Source organism: Saccopteryx bilineata, chromosome 5 (genome assembly GCF_036850765.1).
Source record: "Saccopteryx bilineata isolate mSacBil1 chromosome 5, mSacBil1_pri_phased_curated, whole genome shotgun sequence".
Classification (NCBI taxonomy): domain Eukaryota; kingdom Metazoa; phylum Chordata; class Mammalia; order Chiroptera; family Emballonuridae; genus Saccopteryx; species Saccopteryx bilineata.
In genome coordinates this window covers 261,867,437-261,895,214 of record NC_089494.1, presented here as the reverse complement: position 1 = coordinate 261,895,214, position 27,778 = coordinate 261,867,437, and the positions used below count along the sequence as shown (strand labels likewise).

General features: G+C 56.3%; 1 protein-coding gene across 1 annotated transcript in view; it reads left to right on the top strand.

Annotated features, from left to right (window-relative positions):
- C5H4orf50 (chromosome 5 C4orf50 homolog) overlaps positions 1–14,837 on the top strand; it is a 60,222-nt gene extending 45,385 nt beyond the window's left edge. Inside the window, exons 11-20 of the mRNA XM_066233104.1 lie at positions 36–215; positions 1,504–1,672; positions 2,717–2,862; positions 3,101–3,177; positions 3,267–3,573; positions 4,769–4,912; positions 5,623–5,773; positions 6,141–6,218; positions 9,028–9,149; positions 14,083–14,837. Coding sequence (XP_066089201.1) covers positions 36–215; positions 1,504–1,672; positions 2,717–2,862; positions 3,101–3,177; positions 3,267–3,573; positions 4,769–4,912; positions 5,623–5,773; positions 6,141–6,218; positions 9,028–9,149; positions 14,083–14,328 — 1,620 coding nt within the window. The 3' untranslated portion in view covers positions 14,329–14,837. The remainder of the gene's footprint in view (positions 1–35; positions 216–1,503; positions 1,673–2,716; positions 2,863–3,100; positions 3,178–3,266; positions 3,574–4,768; positions 4,913–5,622; positions 5,774–6,140; positions 6,219–9,027; positions 9,150–14,082) is intronic.
- The last annotated feature ends 12,941 nt before the right edge of the window (positions 14,838–27,778 follow it).

Here is a 27,778-nt window from a genome sequence, read left to right as displayed (position 1 = left end):
CCGTGGACCCACCTGGCCGTGTCTCGCTCCCGCAGGCCAAGCTGGCTTCCCTGGTCCAGAAGTGCCGCGACAGGAACCACCTGCTCACACACCTGCTGCAGGAGCTGTGCAGACACGGGGTGGCCGACCACCTGCTCTCCGAGATGGTGTGCGGCATGGTGAACGACGTGGCGCTGGCCGAGTACGCGGCCACCTTCCTGGCTGGGGTCCCAGAGGTACGTTCTCACAGGCAGCCCCGTTCCCCTGTCCCCCTTCCTCTGGGGCTGTGGGAACAGGAGCCGCCCGTCCACCTGCCAGACCTGTGCTGCTCTTCCCTCTCCCCCTCCACCTACTGACCCTGCCGGGAGCGCGCCCAGAGCCCCTTCCCCGCGTGGGGCGGGCGTGGGACGGGGAGCCAGTTGTTCTGACCTTCCTGCTCTGAGCGTGCTCACAGCGTGATGCAGGAGACACATACAGACAGTGACTTGAGTTCAGTGTCGAACTAGCATCACAGAACCAGCGGGTTCTGTCCCATGAGCCCCTGGACCTTAGCTGGGCTCTGCGAGGCCCATCTTCTCCATCCTGTCCTTCCTGTCCTCCCCCCCCCCCAGCCTTCAGAGGGTCTCAGCTGACCCTGGGCCAAGGCGCTGCACAGCCCAGCCAATGGAGACCCCACGGTGACTAGGTTCACAGCAGCATGTGAATCCGCAGCCTCAGAGCCCCCTGCCCCCAGCCCCGTGCTGGTAGGCTCTTTGCCCGAGGGGTCCCAGCCTCTTCCGAGCCAGGAGAGTTCTGAGGACATTGGTCAGCATGCTGCTGAAAGGCCTGGCACAGTCCCCGAGTGTTGACAGAGGCTACCAGTCTCCCCCACAATGCAGGTGCATCTGTAAGTGGCGTTCTAGCTCAGGCTCTGTTGTTCTAAGTCGCTCACCTAAGCAGAGCCTGGATCTAAATCCAGGAGTGTGATGCTGTTCACAGCCCCTGTACTCACGGCCCTGTGGGAAGGCGGGCAGAGGGTGCCGGGACGCGCTGTTGGGGACACGGGTGGCAGCAGGGGCCTGGCACAGACGTACCAGACCCCCGAGGAGTTCTTCCCTCTTGTCGCCAGATGGCCAGTCCTCAGTGTGCAGCTAGAAGGCAGGGGAAAAAAACAAAACAAGAACAAAACCAAAAAAATCTTGTGATATGCTCAAGAAGTTAGGGGGGCTCTGCGCTGGCTGGAGTGGATGGAGGGTCCACTTTTTCCTTTAGTTATAGGGAGCCACTGAGGGTCCTGGAGCAGGACCAGTGTGCTTGGGGAGGGCTCCAGCAGGCGTGGGGGGGGGACTGAGCTATGGGTCTCCCAGCCGGCTGAGCACATCACAGCTCCTGTCTCAACAGCTGGGTGACTTGGGCAGCAAAGACGGAAACCCAGGCAGCCGAACAGAGCCCAGGGGACACCCAGACCCTCATGCGGCGGTGGCAGCGCCCCCCACTGACAGCTGGGCAGGAGGCAGGCTCTCAGGGCGCTGACTGTCATTTCAGAGCACACAGATGGAGTTCCCCAGGGAGGCTCTGGGCTCTGGGTGGCAGCCCCGGAGCTGCCCGGCTGACTCGGAAAGCACCCCGGGCTTGGTGTGGGAGGTGCAGACCCAGGAGGGGTGGTGGGTCCTGGGAGCACCAGACTGGGTGGTGAGGCTGGCATACCTGCCAGGTGAGGCCTTCCACAAACACCCCTAGAAGGGCCGTCCTGGCTACCATCATGTCTCGAGTGGCTCTGTTCTCTGGCCCTGGCCCCTGGGAGGGATTCACAGAACCCACCGAGCCAGGACAGTTGGGGGCTGGGGAAGGGACCAGGGTTATTCTGGAGGCGGTGCCAGTGGCCTCGTCTCACGGAACCCTGCCCTGTGCTGGCACTTTCCATGGATGAACTCACTTCCTTCTCCCAAGAGCCCACTTGATCGAAGAGGAGACTGAGGTTCAGAGTGGTCGAGGATCTGGTCGGGGTCACACACGGGGTGGCGGGCTGAGGTTTGGAGCCGGGTCTGTCTGAGCTCCCCCGACTATCAGAAGGGTGTCATGTTCACAGCACGTGCCTCAGGGTCAGGAGCCCCCTCCCGTGAATTTCCTGTCCCTGCCCTGGGAGGTGGGGGACAGGATCTGAGCCTCAGCGGGCTGAGCGGCCGTGCCCGTTCCTCAGGGTTGTGTCTGTGTGTCTCGGTTTGCTGAGCTGCTCTAGCAGAGGACCAGGGGCTGGAGGCTGGCCGCAGACATTGCTCTCTCACAGTCCCGAGACTGGAAGTCAGAGACCAGGGCGCGGGCCGGGCAGGTTCTGAGAGGGCCCCGTCCTGGTGTGCAGACGCATCTCCTCGCTCTGTCCTCGTATGATGGTGTCCTCTAGAAGCAAGCTCACTCGCATCACTTCTTATGAGGACGCCGGTCCTATCATGAGGGCTCATTCTTCGTGACCTAATTACCCCCCAAAGGCCCTGCCTTGAATGCCATCACCTGGGGGGTGGGGGTGGGGGTGTGTGTGTTAGGAACTCAACACAGTAATTTGGGGGGACACAGACATTCAGTGGGTGGCACTGAGGGACCAGGAGAGATGCATGGATGGGGTGGGGGCTGCCTGACCTTCTGGGCTGCCACCTGCCTCTGCTGGCGTCTGTGGACCTGGGTCCTTCCTTCCCGTGGTGTCTCTGGCCGCCGGAGTCCATGGGAGGCCCCAGTGTGGCTGCTGGTGTTGGTGACTTTGAAGCCGGCATCTCCAAGATCGGTCAGACCTGCGAGTGTGCCCTCCTGGCTTACACGCTGGGTGTGAGACACCTGATGTTTGGTGTTAGCAAAACGATCTCCACGGAGCCACCCTGTGGTCGGAAGAGCTATGAGGAAATAGTTCAAGAAGTCAGCACCTGCATTAAGAAAACTGGCCACAGACCCTGACACGGTAGCATTGGTGCCCGTTTCTGGTTAGAATGGTGACAGCACGCAGGAGCCAAGTGCTAATTAATATACTTGGGTTCAAGGGACGGAAAGTCACCTGTAAAGAGGGCAGTGCCCATGGGACCTGGCTGCTTGAAGCTCTGGATCACATCCTGCCACCAACTTGTCAACTGACAAGCCCCTGCGTCTGCCCCTCCAGGATGTCTACAAAACTGGTGACATTGGTACTATCCCGGGTGCTGAGGGGACACTGCTGTTCTCACACCCGGCATGGTGGTCAGTTTTTCTCCAGGCGATGTCACAACTGAAGTGACGTCTGTTGAAACGCACCCTGAAGCTCTGAGTGACGCTCTTCCTGGGGACAGCGTGTGCTCCGGTGTCAAGAACGTGTCTGTGGGAGATGGTCATCGTGGCAGAGTGGCTGGTGACAGCAAAAATGACCCACCGTCGGGAGCAGCCGGCCTCACAGCTCAGGTGATTGTTCCACACCATCCAGGCCAAGTCAGCGCCGGCCGGGCACCCGGGCTGGGTTTTCACGTGGCTCACGGCGCCTGCAGTTCCGCTGAGCGGATGGAGGAGATGGATCGTCATTCCGGGAAAAAGCTGGAACGTGGCCCAAAGCATTTGAAATACGGTGATGCTGCCATTGTGGAGACGGTGCCCGAGGAGCCCGTGTGTGTGTGTGTGTGGGGGGGGGGGGGGGCTCGTCCGACTACCCTCCTCTGGGCCGTTTTGCTGGTCTTGTGGCGTGAGACAGACACTTGCTGGGGGTGTCATCACACCAGTGGACGAGAGGGCAGCTGGAGCCGGCCAAGTCGTCATGTCTGCCCAGAAAGCTCAGAGGGCTAGATGAGAATGACCCCCAGTGCCTGCCACCCCCGTCTTCCTCAGCAGTGGGAGAACCATCTCAGAACCGTTGGCCTCAAATGGCTGTTTAACAGTAAAGGACACAGTCATGAGGACAAGGCTTCGGAAAGATGTCAGAAGGAAAGGAGAATGTTCTGTGCACCATTTGGTGGTTGTGTGTGTATGTGTGTGTGTGTGTGTGTGTGTGAGAGAGAGAGAGAGAATGTGTGTGTGAGGCAGTTTTTAAGTTACTGGTTTTAAAAATCACTTTTGAATGGAAACAACTTGACCAACAATCTGTCACAGAATTTTGAGACCCATTAAAACAAAGTTTAATGCAAGAGAGAAAAAATAAAAGAAATGGAGGTTCATCTTAAAAAGGAGCAGCGAGCCCTGGCCGGGTGGCTCAGTGGATAGAGCATAATCCCAGCACTAAAGGTCGTGGGTTCGACCCCTGGTCAGGACCCGTACAAGAAGCAATCAGTAAGCCGCACACCTAAATGGAACAACGGAGCAGAACAGCGAGTTGATGCTTCTCTCTCTCTCTCCCTTGCCCCTCATCCCTTTCTCTTTCTCAAATTAATGGGGGAAAATTTTTTTTTAAAGCATAAAAAACATAGTCGTTAGACCTAAGGGCCCTGAACTCCCCTCATTCATTAAACCAACAACCCCAGGCCTGCACCTCCGAGGATCCAGGCAATTATTTTCTCTTCAGCTTCTGCCTTTTAGTAAGTTCAGAATATTTCCCGAAAGTGTGTGTGGGGGGTGGGGAGTGGAGCTTTAGGATGAGCCTTTGTTGGCTGGCTCCTCTGTGTGGAGCCTTTAGTAGGGGTTTGTCCTCCTTTCCTTCTGACGACACCCGTGAGGCACGTGTTAGCGTCTCCACGCTGCCGATGGAGGGCGCGAGGCTCGGGGTTCACCTGACCTGGCCGAGCCGCGTCCACTCTGAGACCGCCACCCCGGCCACGAGGATAAATGAGGAGTGGGAAGCGGAGCAGGACCTTTGTCCTACTGCATGCAGGACCCCTGGAGCAGCAATTTAACACGAACGAGGCTACGCTGTGGGGGCAGCAGTCAGCAGAACCTCATCCTCAGGTTGAAGGAGCCTGCGTCCGGTGAGACCGACTCTGAGCCCAAGGAAAAGCATTCATTGGAGGCACTGACAGTGAGCAGAGAGAGCGGGAGACTGATTTGGGAGAATGCTTCCTGTGGGGGGAGGGGAGCACCCAAAGTTGGCCTTGAAAGATACAAAATAAAAAGGGTTTTAGTAGCTGGAAGGATGGAGTGAAAGCCAGCCCTCAAGGCTGGAGGGCCAGCATGTGCAAAGGCCCTGAGGCTGTGAGTGGTCCTGGTGCTTGAGGACACACTGTTTGGGGGACATAAGACAAGTGCTCTCAGGGCATACTCAGAGCGGGCACTGTGCTGGGTACAGAGGCTCCTGGACATTGATGCTGTGGACGAATTAGTATCAGAAGACAGTGAGCTATAATCCACGCCCTTGTGTGTTGGTCCCTGGATCGGTGAGATCATTTTAGAGGGACTGTCACAGAGCCCAGCAGCCACAGTGCAGCCTGTAGGGGCTGTGCGAGAGGCTGCACTCTGTCAGGTGGGACTGAGGAAGGATGACATCACCCAGGAGAGGACATTTGAATTAGGCCCTGCTGTATACATAGGAGTTCAGTAGAGACAGAGAGAGCAGGGAGCCTCCCAGGCAGGGGGTAACTGATGTGTGAATACTTGGAGGACACAGTGGAGGAACGGGGGGTGGGGGAGACATCTCAGTGACAGTATGCCCCCTGCCCCCCCCCCCGAAAAGCCCAGGAGGAAGTAAGAACTGGGTTTCTGGTCTGGAATCAGCTCCAATCTGCCTCGAAGGGCCAGCAGCTGGTCTTGTTCAACCAGCCAGGGCCTCCGGGCCGACCAGCTGTCACCATTGCTGACCCAGGAGGACAGCTGGTCTACCTGGCGGTGCAGGGGACTCGGCCCTACCCCCACCTGGGTTCCTGGGTGGCTGTCAGGGGCCCCGGTGCAGCTCAGTAATCAGCTCTCACCAGGTGTCGGGGGACGTCCGTGGAGAGGGTCTTTCTCCCGGAGACGTCGCCGTTCAGCGGCCCTTGTCTTCCCTTCAACGTCTAGCAGCAGTTTCTAAATCACATTTCTCACCATCTGGACTTGAGTACTGGGCAGAGAATCGTCTCTTTGCCCCTGTGTTCCCGCAGAGCCAATCCTGGCCTGAGGCTGGTGGGCAGGGGCGGGAGGGGGTCCCGCCTGTATTTTCACAGGCACGGGGAGGTGTCCCTGACCAGCGAGTGCCCCTGCTGCGGGGAGGCCCGAGTGGCCCGGCCTGCACGGTGGCAGTCCCTCTGTGAGGCTTCTTCTCCCGTGCCACGCAGAATCACCGCTGAGCTGTCTTTCCTTCCAGACAGGCCGCTGTCAGGACGCCGAACCCGAGGAGACGGCGGCTGGAGGAGGTCAGTGCGATTTTCAGTGGGGGGGGGGGCAGTCGGTGGGCTCGTTCAGGTCAGTCCCAGCCAGCGGGACGATCGGACAGGTGGGCCGGGGCAGGGAAACGCCCACCACCGAGCGACAAGCGCAGACAAAGATGCGGCCCCCAGCCCGCCCTCCCCCACTCCCTTCCCTGCCCACTGAGCCCTCCCAGTCATCTCACAGCCGAAGGACAACAGAGGAGAAAAATGCCGACACTGCAGAACCGGCCAAACACCTCCGCCCGTCGCTGCCCTAAGAATAACAAGGTCTTTCAGAGGGAGAGGCAGCAAACCCTTATTGGAGACGAGTACGAGCAGCTCTTTGGGATGCACTGACGCAGGCAGGAGCCAGAATAGTGTTCCCATTAGGGGACAGAGGCCAGGGGTCCTGATGAGAATGGGAAGGGGAACAGTGACATCCCCAGAAGGAAGGCACTGCTGTCGATGCAGAGAATGGAACACAGTGACGCTGATGCTAAAGTGTCCTACATTTCCGGTCCGGGAGTCATCAGACGAGTAGTAGCAACCAACTGCTTTCCTGTTCCCTTTGCAAAGAAGTCTTTGCGATACAGTGTTGCCCTAGGCCAAGGCCAAGGTTATTTTTGCCCTGTCTTTTTCTTCCATCACCATTTATCCCCCTGTTACCCTCCTCCACTCTTCCCCACTTCGGGGAACATTCCAAAGATTTGAGGCGTAAGACATGCAAGACAGCGCCCCCTGGGGTGGAGGCTCCCATTCCCTTTCAGAGTGGCTCCATGTGTTTTTGCTTTGTTTTTGACACACTCTTTGAAACTCATGCTGAGTAAACCATTCTCTGTGGGGCACAGGTGTTCATGCCAGGGCATTTATAATAGTGAAACACCAGAGGAGAGAAATGCCAGAATTGTTCATTAACGCACATGCTCAATGCAATAGTAGTTACTGAAATGATGCTGATAAGCACGTGACAGCCAGGAAACGATGATAGTCTATTAAATGTAAAAAAAGACAGGAAATTGCCCTGGCTGGTTGGCTCAGAGATAGTCAGCCCAGCATGTGGATGTCCAGGGTTCGATTCCCGGCCAGGGCACACAGGAGAAGCGACTATTTGATTCTCCACCCCTCCCCCTCTTTTTTTTCTCTCTCTGTCTCTCTCTTTCCTCTCACAGCCATGGCTGGGTTGGAGGAAGTTGGCCCCGGGCACTGAGGATGGTTCCATAGCCTCACCTCAGGTGCTAAAATAGCTCAGTTGCCTGAGCAATGGAGCCGTGGCTCCAGATGGGCAGAGCATCACTCGTAGAGGGCTTGCTGGGTGGATCCTGGTCAGGGTACATGCAGGAGTCTGTCTGTCTGCCTCCCTACCTCTCACTTAATAATAATTTTTTTTTTTAAAAGACAGGAAATGAAATTACTCCAATGACTTCAACGGTATAGACGGGCACCAGGCATGTCTCTGTGTGATTGACAGTTTAGGTTAGGAGAGCAACTAAAATACTAACCATCAGGCCCTGGCCGGTTGGCTCAGTGGTAGAGCATCGGCCTGGCGTGCAAGGAGTCCTGGGTTTGATTCCCGGCCAGGGCACACAGGAGAAGTGCCCATCTGCTTCTCCACCCTTCCCCCTCTCCTTCCTCTCTGTCTCTCTCTTCCCCTCCCGCAGCGAGGCTCCATTGGAGCAAAGATGGCCCGGGCACTGGGGATGGCTCCTTGGCCTCTGCCCCAGGCGCTAGAGTAGCTCTGGTTGCAACAGAGCGACGCCCCGGAGGGGCAGAGCATTGCCCCCTGGTGGGCGTGCAGGGTGGATCCCGGTCGGGCGCATGCAGGAGTCTGTCTGACTGTCTCTCCCGTTTCCAGCTTCGGAAAAACACAAAAAAATAAAATAAAATACTAACCATGGTTACTTAGAAAGATGGTGACATGGGTGATATTTTTTTTCTGCTATTTTTTAATTATTAAAAAGGAAATTAAGATGCTACCTGACCAATCAGAACATCCCTGTCAAAGTGCAGTGCACTATCCGTGTGTGGGTGGGTGTGGCTTCTAAGGATTTGTTTAGGGTTAGGCTCCTATCAGGTGCTCAGTAAAGATGTAGAGTGAGTATGGATGCTGTTCCCTTTAGGTGACTGAGCTGCTCTTGAGATCTGCTCACCTAGCAATTCTTGCTGCTAGGCTCTGTTCTTACCAGCTGTGTGATCTAGGGTTAGTTACTTAAAATCTCTGAGCCCCAGACTCTGATCTTGAAAAGGAGGACACTATGACCTTTCCGGGGAGTGTCTAGAGCCCGACACAATAAGAAACCTTTGTTCTCAGTCTTTAGCTGATGTGTTTTCACAAGCGGAGGGGCATGCACTCTAGCTCGTCCTGCTTTGGCCTCTGATGGGTGCAATTCTCCTCCCTTCTCTGGGCTCGGCGCCCTCCCCTTTAGAAGAAGGAAGTGTACAAGATGGATTGAATGACTTACTCTTGCCGTGTTTCTGAAAGGCTGCCCGGTGCCCAAGTCCAGGCAGGTGTTGTAGGGTTTACAGAGATGTGGTGGCTTGCAGGGGTAGCGCTGGTCCCTGTGTTGAGGGAATCCCCAGCCAGGCAGGAGAAGGTGAGGCAGGCAGGCGGCTTCCTAGGATACCCCAAAGCACAACAGAAACATCAGGGGTGTGCAGAGGAGCCGCTCAGAGAGTTCCAGGCCTCTGCGAGGGTCTCTGTCATGGGGTGTGGGATCTGGGAATGGAAGAGAATAGAAGAAAGTTATGACAAGGCTCAGAGACGTGTTGATTTTATCGACTTTTGGATTGAGGCTTGACTGTGAATATTCTCTCCTAGCTCAGAAATACCTCCTACTTCCTGAACTGGACGGCGTCTTCCCGAGGTCTCTGCGTTCCGAGTCCTGGCCTCTTCCTGAGGCTGAGTGGCCGGCACGGACAGCTCGCCTGGACTCTCCGGAGGTGAGAGAACATGGGTCACCTAATTTCTTAAGTAAACTTTGTAGCGGCGGGTGTAAAACACACAGACACTGGCTGGTGGACAGCTCGGTGAACTCAGAGTGCTACGCCCGTGAGGTCGTCCACCAGGGCAGGAAGCAGATCAGATCAGTGACCAACACCACAACACCTGGTCTTTCTCTCCTCGTCTCTTCCTAGTATTTGTGTTTTAATCTGTGTTTTTGGTCAAATGCTACGTCTTGTGTCTGGTTATTTTTCAGTGAATGCTGGACATTGTGTGTGAAAACTTGTGCAGGAACGTAATTTGAGGTTCAGCTTGATAGTGTCTTCTTCCAGAGAGGACTTCCGGTAGCTTCTGACAGGCTGTCAGGCCACGAGCAGCCGACCGCTCCTGACGTCCGCTGTTTCTGTACTGACGGGGTCTGCTTTCTTGCTTGTTCACGCTTCTCCTAGGGTGTAGCCTTTCAGGGTCCCGACTGAAGCCCGGAGTGTTTATCAGCAGCCTTCCCCCTTGACCTCCCCTTCCCCCACCCCCACAGCTCTGTGTCACTTTCTGCCTCTCCGGTGCAAACTCCACTCTCACCTGCAGGGGACACATGGCCTCCAGTGCTATGCCAGCTACTCTCCGCTTCTCTCCTGTCCTCACCATCTCTGTAGCTCTCAGATGGTTTAAATAGATGCATTGTTATAGATTATCTGGCTTTCCTTATTGTGCTTACTGGAGGTTTGGTCCAAAATGTTCTGGTCAGTCAGAGCCCAAATAGCAACTCTGTATTCAGAGAGAACTTGCTTTGCTAATGATGAGATTTGGAGTTGAACAGGCCCAAGTTCAAATCCCAGCTGTCGTTCAGGGTGATGTCGAGCAGACTGCTTAATGTGTGTGCGCCCGACTTTCCTCCCTCAGAGAACGGGGACAGGGGACACTGCTGCCTGCCGCAGACAGGAGGGTGGAGGCAGCAAGCAGAGCCGGGTGTGTGTCTGGCACATCAGAGAGGTGCCACCTGGCACAAGGGGGGTGTTTAATGAATGACAGCTATTGTCACCGACCTCCTGAAATGTCTTTTTTCCTGACTGGTGCCTTTCATTTTAAATTACCTGCCGACAAGCTTATTATTACCTCATAATAGGACCTTCTATCCAGCTTTGCTCTTTTTTCTCGGAAAATTGCCTCTGTCACTTAATCTTTGACCTGTGTCACCTTAGGCAGGTAGGAGGCATTCTAGGCAAAGGGATGGCACCTGCCAGGACAGAGGGGCAGGTGCCCGTGAAGGACCGGGGACCCTGCAAGCCATTAAATGGGGCTGCTGCAGACAGCATGGGGGTGCAGGGGGTCTCAGAGGCCGCAGGGATGATGCGGGGAAGGACAGAATGAGAAGGGAGCCCCCACTCCCACTTCCTGGATGCCGCTACCTGCCGTGCTCGTGTGTGCAAGGCAGCAGCTCCTCCTGCACCATGTGGGCCCACAACACATTGTTAGCTCACCTCTACTCGGAGCAAAGGCAAGGCACAGAGGAGGCCAGAGGCCACCAGGTCACACGGCTGGCACATGGCACGGCGGGCTTCCCACCAGGTCACACAGCTGGCACGTGGCACGATGGGGCTTCCCACCAGGTCGCACAGCTGGCACGTGGCACGGCGGGCTTCCCACCAGGTCACACGGCTGGCACGTGGCACGATGGGGCTTCCCACCAGGTCGCACGGCTGGCACGTGGCACGGCGGGCTTCCCACCAGGTCGCACTGCTGGCACGTGGCACGGCGGGGCTTCCCACCAGGTCGCACGGCTGGCACGTGGCACGGCAGGCTTCCAACCAGGTCGCACGGCTGGCACGTGGCACGGCGGGCTTCCCACCAGGTCGCACAGCTGGCACGTGGCACAATGGGGCTTCCCACCAGGTCACACGGCTGGCACGTGGCACGGCGGGCTTTCCACCAGGTCACACGGCTGGCACGTGGCACGATGGGGCTTCCCACCAGGTCGCACGGCTGGCACGTGGCACGGCAGGCTTCCCACCAGGTCGCACGGCTGGCACGTGGCACGGCGGGCTTCCCACCAGGTCACACGGCTGGCACGTGGCATGATGGGGCTTCCCACCAGGTCGCACGGCTGGCACGTGGCACGGCAGGCTTCCCACCAGGTTGCACGGCTGGCACGTGGCATGATGGGGCTTCCCACCAGGTCGCACGGCTGGCATGTGGCATGATGGGGCTTCCCACCAGGTCGAACGGCTGGCACATGGCACGGCGGGCTTCCCACCAGGTCGCACGGCTGGCACGTGGCACGGCGGGCTTCCCACCAGGTCGCACGGCTGGCACGTGGCACGGTGGGCTTCCCACCAGGTCGCACAGCTGGCACGTGGCACGGTGGGGCTTCCTACCAGGTCGCACGGCTGGCACGTGGCACAGTGGGCTTCCCACCAGGTCACACGGCTGGCACGTGGCACGGCGGGCTTCCCACCTAGGCAGCCTGGCTCTAGAGCTGGCACTCTGGTCATTATGTGGTCAGATTGTGCTGGGCTGTCATGGGGTCAGTGAGGGGCGGGGGAGAGAGGACAGGTCCCTCCTGCCTCTCTGGATGCTCCAATCTGGAGTTCAGTGTGAGGAGGAACTCTCACATGTCTGCTCCAGGTGATCTCGGCCAGAAACCCAAAGCAAACCTTCTGAGGCGATGGTCAGAGGGTAAATGAACGACACAGGTGAATGAACCCTAAGAGCCTCTTAAACACTCGTGGCTCCGAGCCTCTCCATCGTTCACCGCTCTTCAGAGTTCCTCCCGCAGATACAGGCTGTGACTGGGTGGAAATCCTCCCATTCCTGGACTTCAAGTCCATGGATACGTTAGTTTCTTCGTAGTTAGATGACAAAATGTCCATTCGGACGTTTTTGCGCCCATGCTTGACATCGTCCCTGGCCCATAGGAAGCTTCGAAAAGGCCTTGTCAGATGAGTAATTTAGGGAGGGGCGCCGTGGGCTCTTCCTCTAGAAGGCCATGCGGGCGCCCATCCTCATCGTCGGCTCTCAGTTCTCGCCCACGGTCGTGGCTCCGTTCAGTTGTGCTGGACGTGGAGGGCCAGAGCTTCCTGCTCCGGGAAAGCCAGGCTGCAAGCTGGACGTGCAGGCTGGCTCTGGGCAAGAGCTTCTCACGGTGAAAACCAGTTTGTTAAATGATGACCCTGGGGGGAGGGGGGAGCGACCTAGAAGCAAAACAAGGTCATTTTTGGAGAACAGTAATGAAATTTGCCACATGTCACAAGTATATTTTATGGTTGAGTTTAGAGAAAAATAAGGAAGGTAAAGGGAGTCTAAAAATATACAAACATGTCCTGAAAGGGCTAGTCAGCCTTTGGTGATTGAATGAATGTTTGTCCCTGTGTAACGTGAGCCTGTCATGTCCCTCTCCCCCTGAGACCCCTCCTTCCCGGGTTCAGCGGCAGACTGGTGGTGAATAGTTGCAGGCCCGGAACCAGGCACCCTGGGTTTAAAACCTGGCTCTGCCTCCTTATTAGCTATGTGGCCTTGGGCAAGTCACTTAACCTCTCTGGGTCTTGGTTTCTTCACCTGTATAATGGGATGATAATATCACTTTGGGTTAAAGAGTGAATGACCACATATGCATAAATTGCTTAGAAGATGCCTAGCATGTTATAAGAGCTCAATACGTGTCCATCATCATGGGTTGACCCATATGAAATCAGTGATATTGTATCATTACTCTCTTCCTATAAAGTCAGTGGTTCCATTTGTTTTAAACTAATATTATTATTGTAAGACAGAGTTCAGACCTCTTAAGTTGGTGTTGATATTCGGTGTGCACATTATTCTGTGTGGAATGACCTTTGATTTTTGACACAGAACAGAATCCTGCCCCTTGCCCCCCAAATCCAGCTCAGATACCACCTCCTCCAGGAGGCCTTCCACTCCTCAATGTGCAGTCAGTGGTTCCCTCCCGGGAGCTCCGCTGGCGCCTGAGTGGACCCCCTTCCGGCTCCATGCCTGAAGCATACCGTTGTTGGCCTGTCTGTCCCGCTGGCTTGGGGACACCTCGTGGGCAGGGACTGTCCAGGTGAGACGCACTGAGGGCTTCCTTGGTCACCAAGCCCCTCCTTCCCGCTCCACCTTTCTCAGCCGGCTTCCACTGATGAGGGCGGGGCCCCGAGCCCGCGACCCCTGGGGGACGTTTGTCCCATTCTGCTTGGGTCACCGGTAGTCCCCCGTTCTCACAGGGCTGAGCAAAGGCGTGAGTAGGACTCATGACTGAGCGCAGGGGGCCTCCCTGTCACTCGCAGGGACGTCGCTTGACAAACGGGACAGGCTGGTGGCGAAGGCTAACGTGCATAGAACACGGTGGAGAGCTAGAAAGACCACGGTTTTAAAATCAGACGGGCTCGGGCTGGCATGCTGAGCCGGCCTCTCCCGAGCTACGAGCTACACACGTGGAGGTGAGCCATTTATAGTTTTTGAGACAGGTGACTGTTTCCTCATCTGTAACGTGGGCCTGGTACTGGCCCGTTGGGAGGACCGGCTGAAAGCCCGTGACCCGGCACGGTTGTGAGAACCGGGGCGGTGCTGGGTGTGAGGTTGGCAGCCAGCACGCACTGATTTTCTCTGAAGGGGACGGTCACTGCCCCTTGTCACTGGGAACAAGAAAACTTGCAGAGGACAGCCACCTTCTAGGGACACCCAGCAGCGATTGTTTTGTCAGGCCCTTGCTGGGTGACGTGGGCTGAAAACACTCCCCTCCCCCCCCCCCACGCTCGGCCATAGCACGTGGGGCCTCGCAGAACTGGATGGATGGAGGAGTGTTTGGTGTCGGGCACAGAACGTGCTCAGTCAGTCCTAGTTACTATTGCCATCTGTCCCTCGGATCAAGTGTGGGGCCCGAGGGGCTTTCATGGCCACGTAGAAGCAGCGACCCTTTCATTGTGTTCTTGCCTCCAGCTTCCCCTGCCTTCAGGGCCAACACCTGATCCTGGACGGCGCCCGGCTGTGGCCACTGTGGTGTCAGGAGCCCCTGCACCGTGTCTGCAAGAGAAAGGCGGCATGTGCTGTCCCGCCCTCCGTGCCGACGGCCTCCCACCACCCTCGGGGCTGACGAGCCCCGCGAGGATCCTGGCTTTCCACAGAGAGCTTAGACAAAGCATTTGCGGCAATTCCTGGGTCAATAAATCACCGCTGGAGTTATAAATTTAACAGGGCCCCTCGCTCTCGGGGGGCCGCTCCACAGAGTCCATAAATATTTGAAGCAGAACCTTCAGAGAGCGCTTTAAGAAATTGGCAGCGATCAGAGCCCTTGTTCGGTGGCGAGCGGTTTTGCCTTCGGCTTGGGGGGTTGTGTTGGTCGTCAGAGCTTGAAAGGAAGGTAGCCAGACAAGTCCTGACGACGTCGGCTTTGACGAATGTCAGGGTAGCAAAGGGAACGCTGGCTGAACCGAAAACCCCCTGAGTGACAGGTCCGGTGGTTCCCAATCTGGGCCTGACTTTGTCCCCTCCTGCCCAGAGCCACACGTGGCAACGTCTGGAGACATTTTCATTGTTGCAGCTGGGAAGCTATGACCGGTGTCTAATGGGTGGAAGGCCAGGACCTGGCTCGGTGTCCTGCTTGCACAGGCAGCCCCTGGAAGGAAGAATTCTCCAGCCCGGATGTCAGCGGGGCCGGGTGGGGAGGCCTGGAACTGGTCTGACAGCTCCTAACATCGTCGGCCATGGAGAACTCTTTTGTGACGTCCCTGCCCTTAAGACCACTCCCCACCCCCACCCAGATTTTAAAAGATTTTTGTCTACCAAATAAAATGCTTGATTTAAGTAATTCTATATTTTACATTTTAAAACAATAAAAACCAACCAGAACTTTCTAGTCAGTCCGGTCTCTCAGCATGTGTTGATGTCTAATATTTGCCGGGCCATGTGGTGTGAGGGTGAGAGTCGCGTCTGCGCTGGTCCCAGCTGCAGGGAGCTCGCAAGGCCACAGGAGAGACGAGTGGGGACAAACCACTGGGCAGGCGATCAAACGTGTGATGAAGGCCAGTTCTACCTGGCTTCAGGGGATGGTAGGTTTCTTAGGAAATACCCTGGCTGAGCAAAGCCCCTAGACCCAACGAGGTGTTCAGCACAAGGGTGAGGTAGGGAAGGGTGTTACAATCAGAGGGAACAGCATATGCAAAGGCTCTGAGGCATGAAACCAAGCTCTGGGAGGAAGAGTATGCAAAGCAGCCCCTTCCTAAGCTAGCTGCAAGGGGTCACTGCCTTGTCCCCACCCAGGGGTGGAAGAAGAATGCCCTCCATCTGGAGGGCAGGTCACCCAAAAAGAGAGTCAAGGAAGCTTGGGCCACACCCGCCCAGACCTTGTCCCCGGGCTCACCAATCAGAGACATCATCTGGTGAATGGCTTCAGGGGAACATCAGTCACCTGCCCAATTCTGTTCCTTCCTGTGTGAGGTTGTCATATAAGGTCAAGGAAACACCAGGACGAGAAACTAAGGGCTCCCAGGCAGCAGGCAAAACACGTGGGTTTTAAATTCATGTATTTTAATGTTTCACGGTGAAACTGCAAGTGCTGAAAGTTCCCACCTACCCTTTCCCCTGCTTCCCCCACTGTTAACGTCTTAGGTACCTGACCATCGTGCAAGGACAGACACAGATGGGTTTATCTGGAGGAAAACGGGGGCCATGGAGTCATAAGAGAAGCCATGTGATGAAGTGAGGGTCAGCACACCAAGCGGCTACCATCTGACGGAGCCCACAGAGCTGTAAGACCATGTCTGTGGTCTTCCCGACCACCCTGTATCCTTGGATTGATTTGCCAGTGGACCCACCCATCCATTTATTCCAGAAACATTCAGTGGTGACCGCAGGGTGAGTGCCGGATCCCCGGGTAGGTGCTGGGAAGCAGGTGTAAAGAAGGTGCCCGTCTCTGTTCTCAAGGACCCGCGGCCCTATCCCCCCTTTTATTTTGAACACCGGGGATACGAGGGAGGGGAGATGAGCCGGGAGAGTCAGGCAAACAGCCAGCTGGCCACACTGCTGAGCCAGCCGCACGCCCGCGGGGCCGGTTCTGGCCTCAGGACGCTCTGCCATCTGCAGAAGCCAGGCGTCCTGTCACTTGAGAGTCCCCACCCCACCCCCTCCGTCTCTGCTCACACTCGGGCCTCGGTGGAGAGCCGGCCGGGGACATTCGTTCATTAAAGGAAGCCAGGGAAGCCTCTGCCACGTACGCCGATGACCATAATCAATCATGTTCCAGAACCAGAACCGCTCATTAACCGGAGCTGCGAGTGGCCGCCCGGGGCTGGCACTTCGGGTCACCTCCACCTGGGTTGTCGCTCTGTGCTCTGATTCTGTGGTGGCACTTTGTGACTGTGCATGGCAGGCTCCAGCACCTTCCTTGCCTCGGCTGCAGAACCCAGTCCCTGGAAGAGGCCGTCGATGGGCCTGACACAGCCAGGGTTCAGCCCGGGAAGGTGCTCCCGGGCTGGGCTGCAGGACCCGCTCACGTGACCCAAGCAAGGTCAGGGAGGACCTTGGCATACGGAAGCTGGCTCCAGGAATGCCACTGTGATGACCTGAGGCCTCCAGGGACCAGCCAGATGGTCTAGTCCGCCCCAGCCACGGCCGCAGAAAACAATTTATCAAACTGGCTGTCAGAAAGCAACAATGGTGGCTTTCCCTGGGGGTGCCCAGCCAGGCTCTGCAAAGCAGGGACCCTGATCCCATTGAGGTAAATGCACCCCACCCCCCACTACCGCACAATGGCCCCACTTGGGCTTTTAGGCAAATCAGACGGGAGGCGCGGCTTGGCCAGTGGCCAAGCAGCAGAAGTGCGGAGTGCATGTCTCTCCCTGCTGCCTGATTCCTGTCCCACCCTTGCAGAGGCATTCCGCCTGTGGCTGCGCGTCTGCTCAGCAGGTATGTTCCTGAGCACCTGCCTGGGCAGGCGAGAGGCTGGGAGCTGGGTGACGCTGGTCTCCATCCACGGCCCCATCCTTCAGGCTCCTGGAGAGGCAGATGGGCCACGACAGGGTGGCATGAGCAGAGTGTGGCAGGGAGAACACAGCGTCCAGGGGCACAGAACGGTACCTGACCAGCAAAGGAGATCATGGAGGGCTTTCTGGAGGAAGTGCCACCTGAGGTGGGCCCTGGAGTTGAGCAAGGGTTGGCCAGGGAGGAAGGCCCTGCAGGAGGGGGGGGGGGTCCGGCAGGCAATAGGGGTGGACATACATGTCTTTCTGTAATTACCAGGTAGAAGGTACCAGAAGGAATCTCACAGCAACTCTCCTGTTCCATGTCTCGGGTATTTTTAGTACAGGTAATACACTTTCATTGTTCAAAACACAGAAAGCACAGTGCCAGTCTCCTGCTCACCCCTCTTCCCAGAGGCGAGCATGTGCCGGTTCCTCCTGAATCCTGCCAGGACGGCCTTTATCTTCTCAGCCCACACACAGGCTCACTCACGAACACCCCGTCTCCCCACCCCAGTGGCCGCACACTGCTCACCCTGTCCGGCACTCCATACACCTTCCGAATGAGAACAGACACTTCCCGTTCAGTTTTCAAATGGCTGCAGTTTTCCATCGTGCGGACTGCACCCGCCCCCTTCCAGCTGACACTCACGTTGTTTCTGGTCTTTCGCTGTGTGACTGGTCCCGAGGGGGGGGGCTTGTGTGCACCTCTCTTCATGCGCACCGTGCGATGATGTCTGAGGGTAAATGCCCAGAAGAGGAATGGCTGGGTGACCACAGCAGAGGAGCGCTGGTCATCTGACTGAGAGTCCCGGCCATCCGCATACCCCTGCTCACCTTGAGCTTGTACCGTTGGTTCCCACTTGCAATGCTTGGGGGTCCCCCGTTGCCCCCCCCCCAGCATGCCCCTGATGTGTTGATTTAACTCAGCATTTACTTTCTGAGCCCCCACCATGGGCCAGGGTTGGTCTGAAGCAGTCCACAGACAGGCACCGGCGTGGGCAGACGGGAGCTCTCAGACAGGCCCTTGCTTCTGGACCGCAGCGGCGGGCTGTCAGAGGTGTGTCCTGCGGGAGCTCAGGCCCTGGGCGGGCGGGTGATGTGTGGGTCTGAGTGACAGTGCAGGGAAGCTGGGGCCTGGACACCAGGGGCTGATGAAGCCCTGGGCAGTTTGGAGGCCCAGGGGCAGCAGAGAAGGTGGTCTCGGGGCTAAGCCATGAAAGCAGTACTGTCCAGAAGCAGAGAGAGCACCTGGGGGGGGCCGCCAGGAAGGGACCCGGGCTTCTGAGGTGTGCTGTGTGCAGGCACTGTGCTCTGGGCCGACGCCCTAGCAATCCTTTCCTCCGGGGTAGAAGCCTGGCAGGGGCCCGGGAGGCAGAGGGTAAGTGGGCAGGGGCACAGGAGGTGGGGTGGGGGCGGGGCCCGGGAGGCAGAGGGTAGGTGGGCAGGGGCACAGGAGGTGGGGTGGGGGCGGGGCCCGGGAGGCAGAGGGTAGGTGGGCAGGGGTACAGGAGGTGGGGTGGGGGCGGGGCCCGGGAGGCGGGGTGGGTGGGCAGACAGCGCCACTTGGCGGCAGGACCCAGGCCTGCTCTTCCCAGCAGTGCCAGGAGCATGGAGTTTTGGGCTGGGTCTTGGATATCTGCCTTCACACCCTGCTCTGCCATGCTCCCGTTGTGTGTCTACAGCCAAGACCGCTGGAGGCTTGGTTTCCTCCTGTAACAATGGAAGTAACGTCCTCCTAACATCGACTGACCTCCCTGGGGCCTGAGAGTGTCCGTGACAAGCGCCCAGCCCACGGTGCTCCCAGCCCAGGTGAGTGTCCCTCTGTCTCTCCCCTCTAAGGCTGGGAGGCAGGTGGCCCGGGGGCGAAGCACCTCCATCCATACACCTGCCTGGGTTTGGACTCCAGCTCTTTTCCTCGCCTCCCCTCTGCCTCCATTGTCTAATCTGTAAAATGGGGTGGATTCAGCTCACAGAGTGTGTCCCCCATCTGCGCTGTTGTGGAGTTCATGTTATTTTTAAAGCACAACTTGTCCCCCCCCCCCACGCCCTCACATAGAAGGCCGGCATTCACTGCCAATCCAGCGAACGTGTTTTCAGAAACGAATTCCTATTCAGCGTGGAAGAGAATTCCCGGCCACCTTTTCCTCCTCGGGAGTCCAGCTCCGCTGGACGCAGCCCAGGCACTGGCCTTCAGCCCTCAGGGATCTGACCAGCAACCCCTCCAATCCATGCACCAGCCACACGGTCCTGCCCCTCCGCTCTCGCCAGCCTGTCCCCTCAGCCCGGCCCTCCACCCTCGAGAACGGTCACAGGGTGGATCTGAAATGAAGCAGCAGAATTCACGTTCTCTAAAACAAAAGAGACTTTCAGCAGAACTTACTTTTTCTAAAAGACTCCCTACCCCTAGTCTTGAGGTTGGTTTCCCTGGCTGTGGCCTTGGACCAGCTCTGCGAGGTGGGTCGCAGGTGTTCCCGGAATGTTTCTCCTCGAATTAATCCTATAGATAAGCACTGTGAACGAGCTTGTCCCACTGCTCTGTTTTATTGCTGGGCTCCCCCTCCTCCCCATGCCCCAAACAGTGTGTGATTCTGTCTTTAAAAGCTAACTTCAGACTGTATTCGGGGCCGCATGATTTGACTGACTTAGGTCTCCGTGCGGTCGCCGGCTTTGAATACAAGACTCCTTTAAATTTGAACTGGGGTGTAGGGAACGTCTGTCTACTCTGGCTGGTTTTCGCTACAACAGATCAAAGCAGGCTCTGGCTTTTCGGATTGCACCTCTCCTGCCCTCGGTGTGATCTCAGGCAAGTGTAGCTCCTCTGGGCCTCAGTGCTCTCGTCTGTCAAAGGGGGACGTGCAGGACCTGACATCCGAGGAAGGATGAGACCAGTCAGCGAGGGTTCTAGCACAGAGCCAGGCTCAGTGTGCGAGTTGTTGTTGAGTGTTCCGTCTGAGAAAATCAGGGCACAGGGTCCAGCTTCCAGGTCCTGGAATCCAGGAGGAGTCGGACGGGACGCAGTGAGGCCCTGCTGGCCAGGTGACAGCCGGCAGCACCCCGTGCAGCCTCTAACACCTGTGTCTCTGGACTTCCTCACTGACCAGCCTGAGAAGAGCGAGCCTCATCCCTGCTGCAGTGAGGAGTCTAAGGCTCCCAGGTACCCAGATGGGAGTCGAGCCCCAGGCTGTCCGGCCCTGACTCTGAAATCAGGTTTCCTTCTGTCGGACCACAAATCTCAGCGCCTGGCACACAGGCCTCCACGCCTGTACCCACCCATGTGATCCGTCCCCGCAAGCATGCTGCATACATCCCTGTCTATTTCTGAGAAGGAGGTAGACTTAAAAGACACGGACAGGAGGAAAGGATTCTGTGTTTCAGACTGAGAACTCAGGGTCACATCATAGTTAAAGAGGGCCAGTGAGAATAAGTGTGCTGGGCACTGAGGCTGTGGGCAGCTGGGACCGTTGGGTGGAAAAATGAGGTCTGAGCTTCCTGGTAGTCAAAGCAAAAAAAAAATAAAAAATAAAAAATAAAAAAAGGATACTATGTGTTTCATGGTGTTGAGTTGACTTTCTGATAAAAGGAAACAGGTTTGGAGATCTTTTAGTTCTGAGCTCTGAGGGTATCTATGCAGTGGACAGGGAACAAATGGTGACTCGTGTCCCTGGTCGCACACCTCTAAGACCTTGGGGTCAGGAGGGGACGTCTGTTAGAGGCTGCTCTGGGCCTGCCCCGTGCTGGGGGTCCACACCAGGCTTCAGGGGGTTCTCACAGCTTGGGAAGCCGGGCGGTATTTTTATCCATGAACACTCTGCTCTGCCTTAGGTTTGCTCGGCTTGCTGGGCAGGAAGGTCTCAGACCCGGTGTGGGGCCGCCTCGCTCCAAAGCCCTTCCCCCTCTGCTGGCTGCCCACTCAGTGGGACCCATTGTTTGGTTTACTGCCTGGAGCTAATCCCATCCTCTCCTCCTCCCTGTTCCTTCTCGCTCCCTCTCCCCTCCCACATCTCTTCCAGACACACACACACACCCCCAATCCCCTCTGCTATAAATCTCAGCCAAGTACTCCCAGGGCCCCCAAGCGCACTAAGGTTGGCAGCTCTGTCTGCCGGTGGCTGGGAGTAATTTAGCGACAGGAAGCAGGTGTGAGGCTGGAGGTGGGGAAGTGGGGGTGGGGGAGCTGGGCTGTCCAGCCTCCAGCTGCTGCTGCTATGGCCCCTTCACCACCTGCAGACTTCAGGGGAACCAAACCCCAGAATCAATATCTGCCCCGCTGCGCGCACACGCACGCACACGCACATGCACGAGCACGCGCGCGCGCACGGATGCCTGCCGACAGAAGCTGACGGGTTAAGTTCCAGTGGCCTCAAGTAGCCCATTCGCTGCTGTTCCTGATGGCTTAGTCACTGGACAGACACGACTGCTGTGGGCCTACTGGGTGCTGGTGCTGACCTGGGTGCCACGCAGGCAGAGCAGGATCAGAGCCCGCTGCAGGCAGCCGGAGTCTAACAGCCGCCCTGCCCCGCGGTCCAGGGCTGCTGCGTCTGCCTGCTCAGCCTGTGTGCAGAACAAGGCCCTGGTCCAGGGAAAGAGAGGGCGAAACCCTGTCTCTCCTTGCCAGGAGGCTGTGCCTGTTTGGAGGAAGCCATGCCTTTCCAAGTTCACACGAGGCTCGCGGGCTGCGACCATCCGAGGGGGCGTCCTTCTGTGAGTCTGCGCCAAGCCTCCGTGCAGCCTCAGACCCAGAGGGGCCCAGGCCGAGGGCTGCGGCCAGCAGGGCTTGGAGGAGGCGGAGTGCCCCCAAGACCTCAGCGCGTCACTCCTGTCCCCATGCACTTTTGAGCCTGACTCAGGGACCTGGCGCTTTCCGAGGGCCTGACCTGTGGACAGTCCCACGCGGGAGGGTAGGCTTTGCTCACTGGTGTGATGAGGCTACTGCTGTCTAGCAAGGGCACTGATTTCTTCCTTTGACTCCCAAATAGTCTGAGCCCTGCATCCTGGCCCTCTCCTGGGAACGGACTGTTACCCCAGCCCCAGCCAGAGCCGAGAGAAGGCGCACTGGACAAGGAAGTTGGGGGCTGCTGCTTAATAGCTGTGTATCCCTAGGTGAGTCGCTTAACTTCTCTGTGCTCATTGGCTGTTGCTTCAGTAATACTCATAACAAACCAGCCCAAACGCAGCGGACATCCGACATCTGTTCTCACACTGTCAGGTCTGCAGGTTGGCTAGGCTCCGGCTGACCAGGCTAGGCTCAGAGGTGGGGCTCTGCTTTGGGCCGAGGGCTGGGTCAAGCTTGCTCCACCCATCACCATTCTCCTCGGAACGTGACCAGCTGGGCCAGGTCTTCTGTGGCACACAAGCGGGTGAACTGCAGGTGGGTGAACTGATCATACAATGCCTCTCAGTCCAAAACAGTCAACATTCCATGGACCAAAATGAGTCACCTGAACAGGCCGAACGGGTGGGGAAAACACTCCTCGGACCCCTCCCCTTCTCAGACCCCTCCCCTCCCACCCTGTTACAGGTCACAAGGCGAGAAGAGGAACTGAAAAGTGAGCTTAACTTCTATCTTTCTCTTTCTCTCCTCTTATGTCTCTCTCTCTGCCCTCCTGTCTCTGTCTCTCACCCTATGTCTCTCCTTCTCTCCTCCTCTCTTTCGCTGTCTATCGTGTGTGTGCATGTGTATGCGTGTGTGTGTGTGTGTGTGTGTGAATCTCCCATCAACACCCCCAGCTCTATGTTAAGAAAATACTCAGGCCCACTTCCTACCGTCCCCAGTGCCTAGAGTGGTGCCTGGTACCTACCAGGGGCTCAGTAAGTGTTTGTTGAATGAATGCATGAACTGATAGCTCCGTTTCTCTTCACAGTCTTTCCCAGCATAGAGTTTTCTGTATCTGAATGTCTCCAGTGCACATGCTGTTGGGGGGAGAAAATATGACTATCCTTTCCATTTGGCTTTGGGGTGGGGGCAGATAGGAAGGAAATGATTCAGAGAAGAACAAAAAGGGAGCCGGGTTCTAGCCCAAGGCTCCCCCCACCCCCCTCCTTAGAGGAGACGCCTTGCTGCTGGGGATCTGGAACAAGAGGACGGTGGGTCAGAGAGTGAGGACATCACAGGGTGGATGGAGAGGAAGGCGGAGGCGGGGAGGGCGGCAGGACAGGGAACTGGCCGAGTCACCCTGCGTCTTCGAAGTGCCTTGGTTGGAAGGACTGGTGTTTATTACACACCCTCTGTCTTAGTCCATTTAATACAGACGTGTTATGTGTGCTATTATTATTATTAGGACCATAGATTTCATCTTACAGATAAAGTGACATCTTTTCTCAGCTTCGTATTTGTGTTTCTTGTGCCACGAAGGTTGTTCTCCGAGCGCTGGCTTGCAGGGCAGCGGGCAGCAGCTCGGAATGGGATAGACGGGAGCTCCGGTCCTAGATCTGCCCCTAGCTAACGAGGGGAGCCAAGGTGACAGCGGCTCTCCGAGTCTGTTTCTCACAGGGCGGTTTCCCTTGCTTCCGAACCAGCTCCCTCTGAGGGGGCGGGGCTCTGGCTCACCATTCACGCTGTTAGCAACAGAATAGAGCAAACTCGCTCTCTGGCATCTTGGTGGAAATGTAAGGCAGGAAAGAACCTGAAATGTTTCGTTGAACAAGGGGATAGACTATGTGGGTGCTTTCTACACGTCCTGTGCTGTCCTTGCCATTCTCTTTATCACTCGTGAAAACCTGTGTCTACATTTTCCCAAGTTTAATCACGAGCTTCTTCTCCTACCTCCCCCCACCCCTTTGAAGCCCCAGCCTCCTCCACTGCCAGTCTTCTCGCCTGGGTCGCTTTTAGGAGCCTGGCGTTTCCAGGTGAAGAAGGACCTGTTCTCATCCGAGGCAGAGCCTGCTCTTGTGTGAGCCCTGGAGGCTTTTGTAAGTCGTTCAGTCGGACTAATTCCATTTCTCACTAATGCAAGCCCCCCGCCACACACACACACGCAAACACACACACACACATACACACACACACACATTGCTGAGATTATTGGGTGGGTGTATTGTAGGGCTGAGTGCTTTGTCCATGACCCAAAGACCCAGAGCTGTGGAGGGACTTCACTTCTAGTCAGAAGACAACCCGTGTCCTTTGAAATGCTATAAAATAGAATTACCATGTAGACGATCCAACAATCCCACTTCTGGCTGTATTTATCCAAGAGAATTGAAATTGGAATCCCAAAGAGAGAGAGAGACCAGCTCTCCTGTGTTCATTGCGGCACTGTTCACAATAGTCAAGCTGTGGGAGCAGCCCGGGTCCCCCGATGGGTGAATGGATCAAGGTGTGGTCTACCCACGTGATGGAATAGGGGTCATCTCTAAGGAGGAAGGACATTCTGAGACGTCCTACAGCCTGCATGACCCTGGAGGACATTAGGCCAAGCGAAATCAGGCATGACAAAACAAATACTTGTATAATTCCACGTGTGACGTGGACTCCAGAGCAGTTAGAGTCCCAGAGACAGAAAGTGGGGCAGTGGTTGCCGGAGGCTGAGGAAATGGGGCGCTGGGCAGTGATGGCTGGGTGCGCGGCTTGGTTTCGGTTTGGGAAGGTGAAGATTCTGGAGATTAGACAGTGACTGTGGTTGAACAACCACGTGAATGTACTGAGTGGTTAAAATGGTCCATCTTTGGCCCTGGCCGGTTGGTTCAGTGGTAGAGCGTCGGCCTGGCGTGCAGAAGTCCCGGGTTCAATTCCCGGCCAGGGCACACAGGAGGGGCGCCCATCTGCTTCTCCACCCCTCCCCCTCTCCTTCCTCTCTGTCTCTCTCTTCCCCTCCTGCAGCCGAGGCTCCATTGGAGCAAAGATGGCCCGGGCGCTGGGGATGGCTCCTTGGCCTCTGCCCCAGGCGCTGGAGTGGCTCTGGTCGCAACAGAGCGACGCCCCAGAGGGGCAGAGCACTGCCCCCTGGTGGGCAGAGCGTTGCCCCCTGGTGGGCGTGCCGGGTGGACCCCGGTCGGGCGCATGCGGGAGTCTGTCTGACTGTCTCTCCCTGTTTCCAGGTTCAGAAAAAAAAAAAAAAAAAAAAAAAAAAAGGTCCATCTTACGTTGTATCTATTTTGGGTGCCTCCTTTCGTGTATCTGTTCATCCACTGATGGACACTTACGGTATGTTCTTTACGGGAGCCTGTGTTCCTCTAGGCTCCCTTTGTCCTACAGTTTCCCGGGGCAGATGGGACGATTCGGGCTCAGCTGGGGTTTTCCTAGGCGGGAGGCACATGTCTCTGGCTGTGTCTCCTGTTGAGATGTTGGCATCAGCCAGTGTTCTGTACCTGGATTCATGAATTCACCAGTGGTTATAGTTTAGAGAAATCTATTTTTTTTTAAGTTTCTTTTAAAGATTTTATTTATTCATTTTAGAAGTGGAGGGGTAAGGGGAGGAGCAGGAAGCATCAACTCCCATAGGTGCCTTGACCAGGCAAGCCCAGGGTTTCGAACCGGCGACCTCAGCGTTCCAGGTCAACACTTGATCCACTGCACCACCACAGGTCAGGCAGATTAGAGAAATCTTATTTATTTATTTAGAAATTGAATGTGATGGGTTGACATTGGTCCCTAAGAGTACATAGGCTTCAGGTGAACACCTCTATAGCCTTTGAACTGTGGATCACGTTGTGTACCCGTCACCCAAAGGCAAATAAATGCTTTCTTCTTCATTTATTAGCTGGAATTCTTCTGCGAAGAGGACCTTTCCCTGACCTACTGTCTAGTTCAGGGGTCCCCAAACTTTTTACACAGGGGGCCAGTTCACTGTCCCTCAGACCGTTGGAGGGCCAGACTATAAAAAAACTATGAACAAATCCCTATGCACACTACACATATCTTATTTTAAAGTAAAAAAACAAAATGGGAACGAATACAATATTTAAAATAGAGAACAAGTAAATTTAAATCAACAAACTGATGAGTATTTCAATGGGAACTATGCTCCTCTCACTGACCACCAATGAAAGAGGTGCCCCTTCCGGGTGTGCGGCGGGGGGCCGGATAAATGGCCTCAGGGGGCCTCATGCGGCCCGCGGGTCGTAGTTTGGGGACCCCTGGTCTAGTTGTTCTGTCTGTCTCCAAAGCTTACCGGCTGTGTGACTGCCCACTCACTCATTCACTGTTCATCCCCTCACTCCCCGGCAGTCACTGACCACCTACCTGCCCTGGGTGCTCGCTGGGGCTAGAAGGATGGAGCCTTGCCCGGGAGATCACAGAACTGAAGGGTGGAGAGATGCAAGGCGATGAGAATGACAGAGGTGTCAACAAGGTCCCGTGGGTACACCGAGGTGGGAGTGCCTGCGAGAGGTGCTTTAATGGTGACGTCTGGCTCCGCCTCACCTCATACAGCCATTGTCAGCAGACAGCACTGGTCAGGTGACTGACATGCGCCCTGGCTGCTGGGCTGACTTTATTGGGCTCCCAGAGGGACAAATCCAGCCAGCTGGCGCTTCAGGGGAGTGTTGGGTCAGAGCCTGGATGCAGTCACTCATGGGGGGGGGGACTTCAGTGGGAGCCACCGAGACCTTGGAGACCCCTGGGGGATCTGCAAGCAGAGCTGAACTCAATATTCCCTGAAGGTGGATTAGTGAAGATGCCACGCGGTTGCCGGGTTGTCCAACCAGAAAACCGCTTGCTGAGGGGAACCCTCTGCTCACTGCTCCGTCTCCCTCCCTGCAGCGGGGCTGGGGGCGCTGTGGATGCAGGAGGGTCCTGCTTCACCAGGAGGGTGTGAAGATTCTCCGCCCAGAGCACTTCCCCACGCACATCAAGTGACAGGACCACGCGCCTTTTTATCCAGATTCACTTTGCAGACCCGAGGGCTGGAGGAGCCGGGGTGTGAGATTCGGCCACACCGCTTCCCAGAGACGGGGCCTTGGCAGGGGGTTCGGTGGCCCCACGAAGTTCATGAGTCTGCCCAAGATCACACAGCAGGGGTGATGGGCAGAGGTTGGCTTTACTATGATACCCCCTCCCCAACTCTCCACGGAACTCTCTGGAAGGGACACCACGCATGTCCCGCCTACACCAGCTCGTGCTCAGATATCACCCTAAACGAGCGGCCCCTAGCAGGCCCCCAAATTAGGTATAAGGATTCAAAATGTGAACCCGGAAAAAACCAGAGGCTCATCTTGAGAGTAAATGGAAAGAAACAAAGTCCTGCAGATTCTGCCCGGTTCTGGCGTGTGCGGGAGTTTCAGAGGAGACGGGACCGCTTTAAGAAGAAGCCCACTGTGGGGCCTCTGAGGACACCAGACACCACAGAGGTCGCCCTGTTGCTGTGACGGCAGAGGCGGAACATTTCCAGAGCATCTGCTCTGCAGTGCTAGAAACTTCCCAGCCATCTCCCAGGAAAACCAGAACAACATACTAGCCTTTAACATGTGCCTAACCAAGCCCGGCAACAGATACTGGAAACATTTTAAGTAATAATTTCACAGCAGATACTAAGGAACATTTTAAGTAATAATTTCGCAGCAGATACTAAGAAACATTTTAAGTAATAATTTCCTGCTTCTTAAAGCTAACATATATATGTCTATTTGAGTAAATTTGGAAAATACAAAAGAACAACAACAAAAACAAAAACATACGGAATCTCACAAGGAAGAAAGGTTTCCTTGCAACGCTTGGACATTCATCCTCACGCAGCCAGACT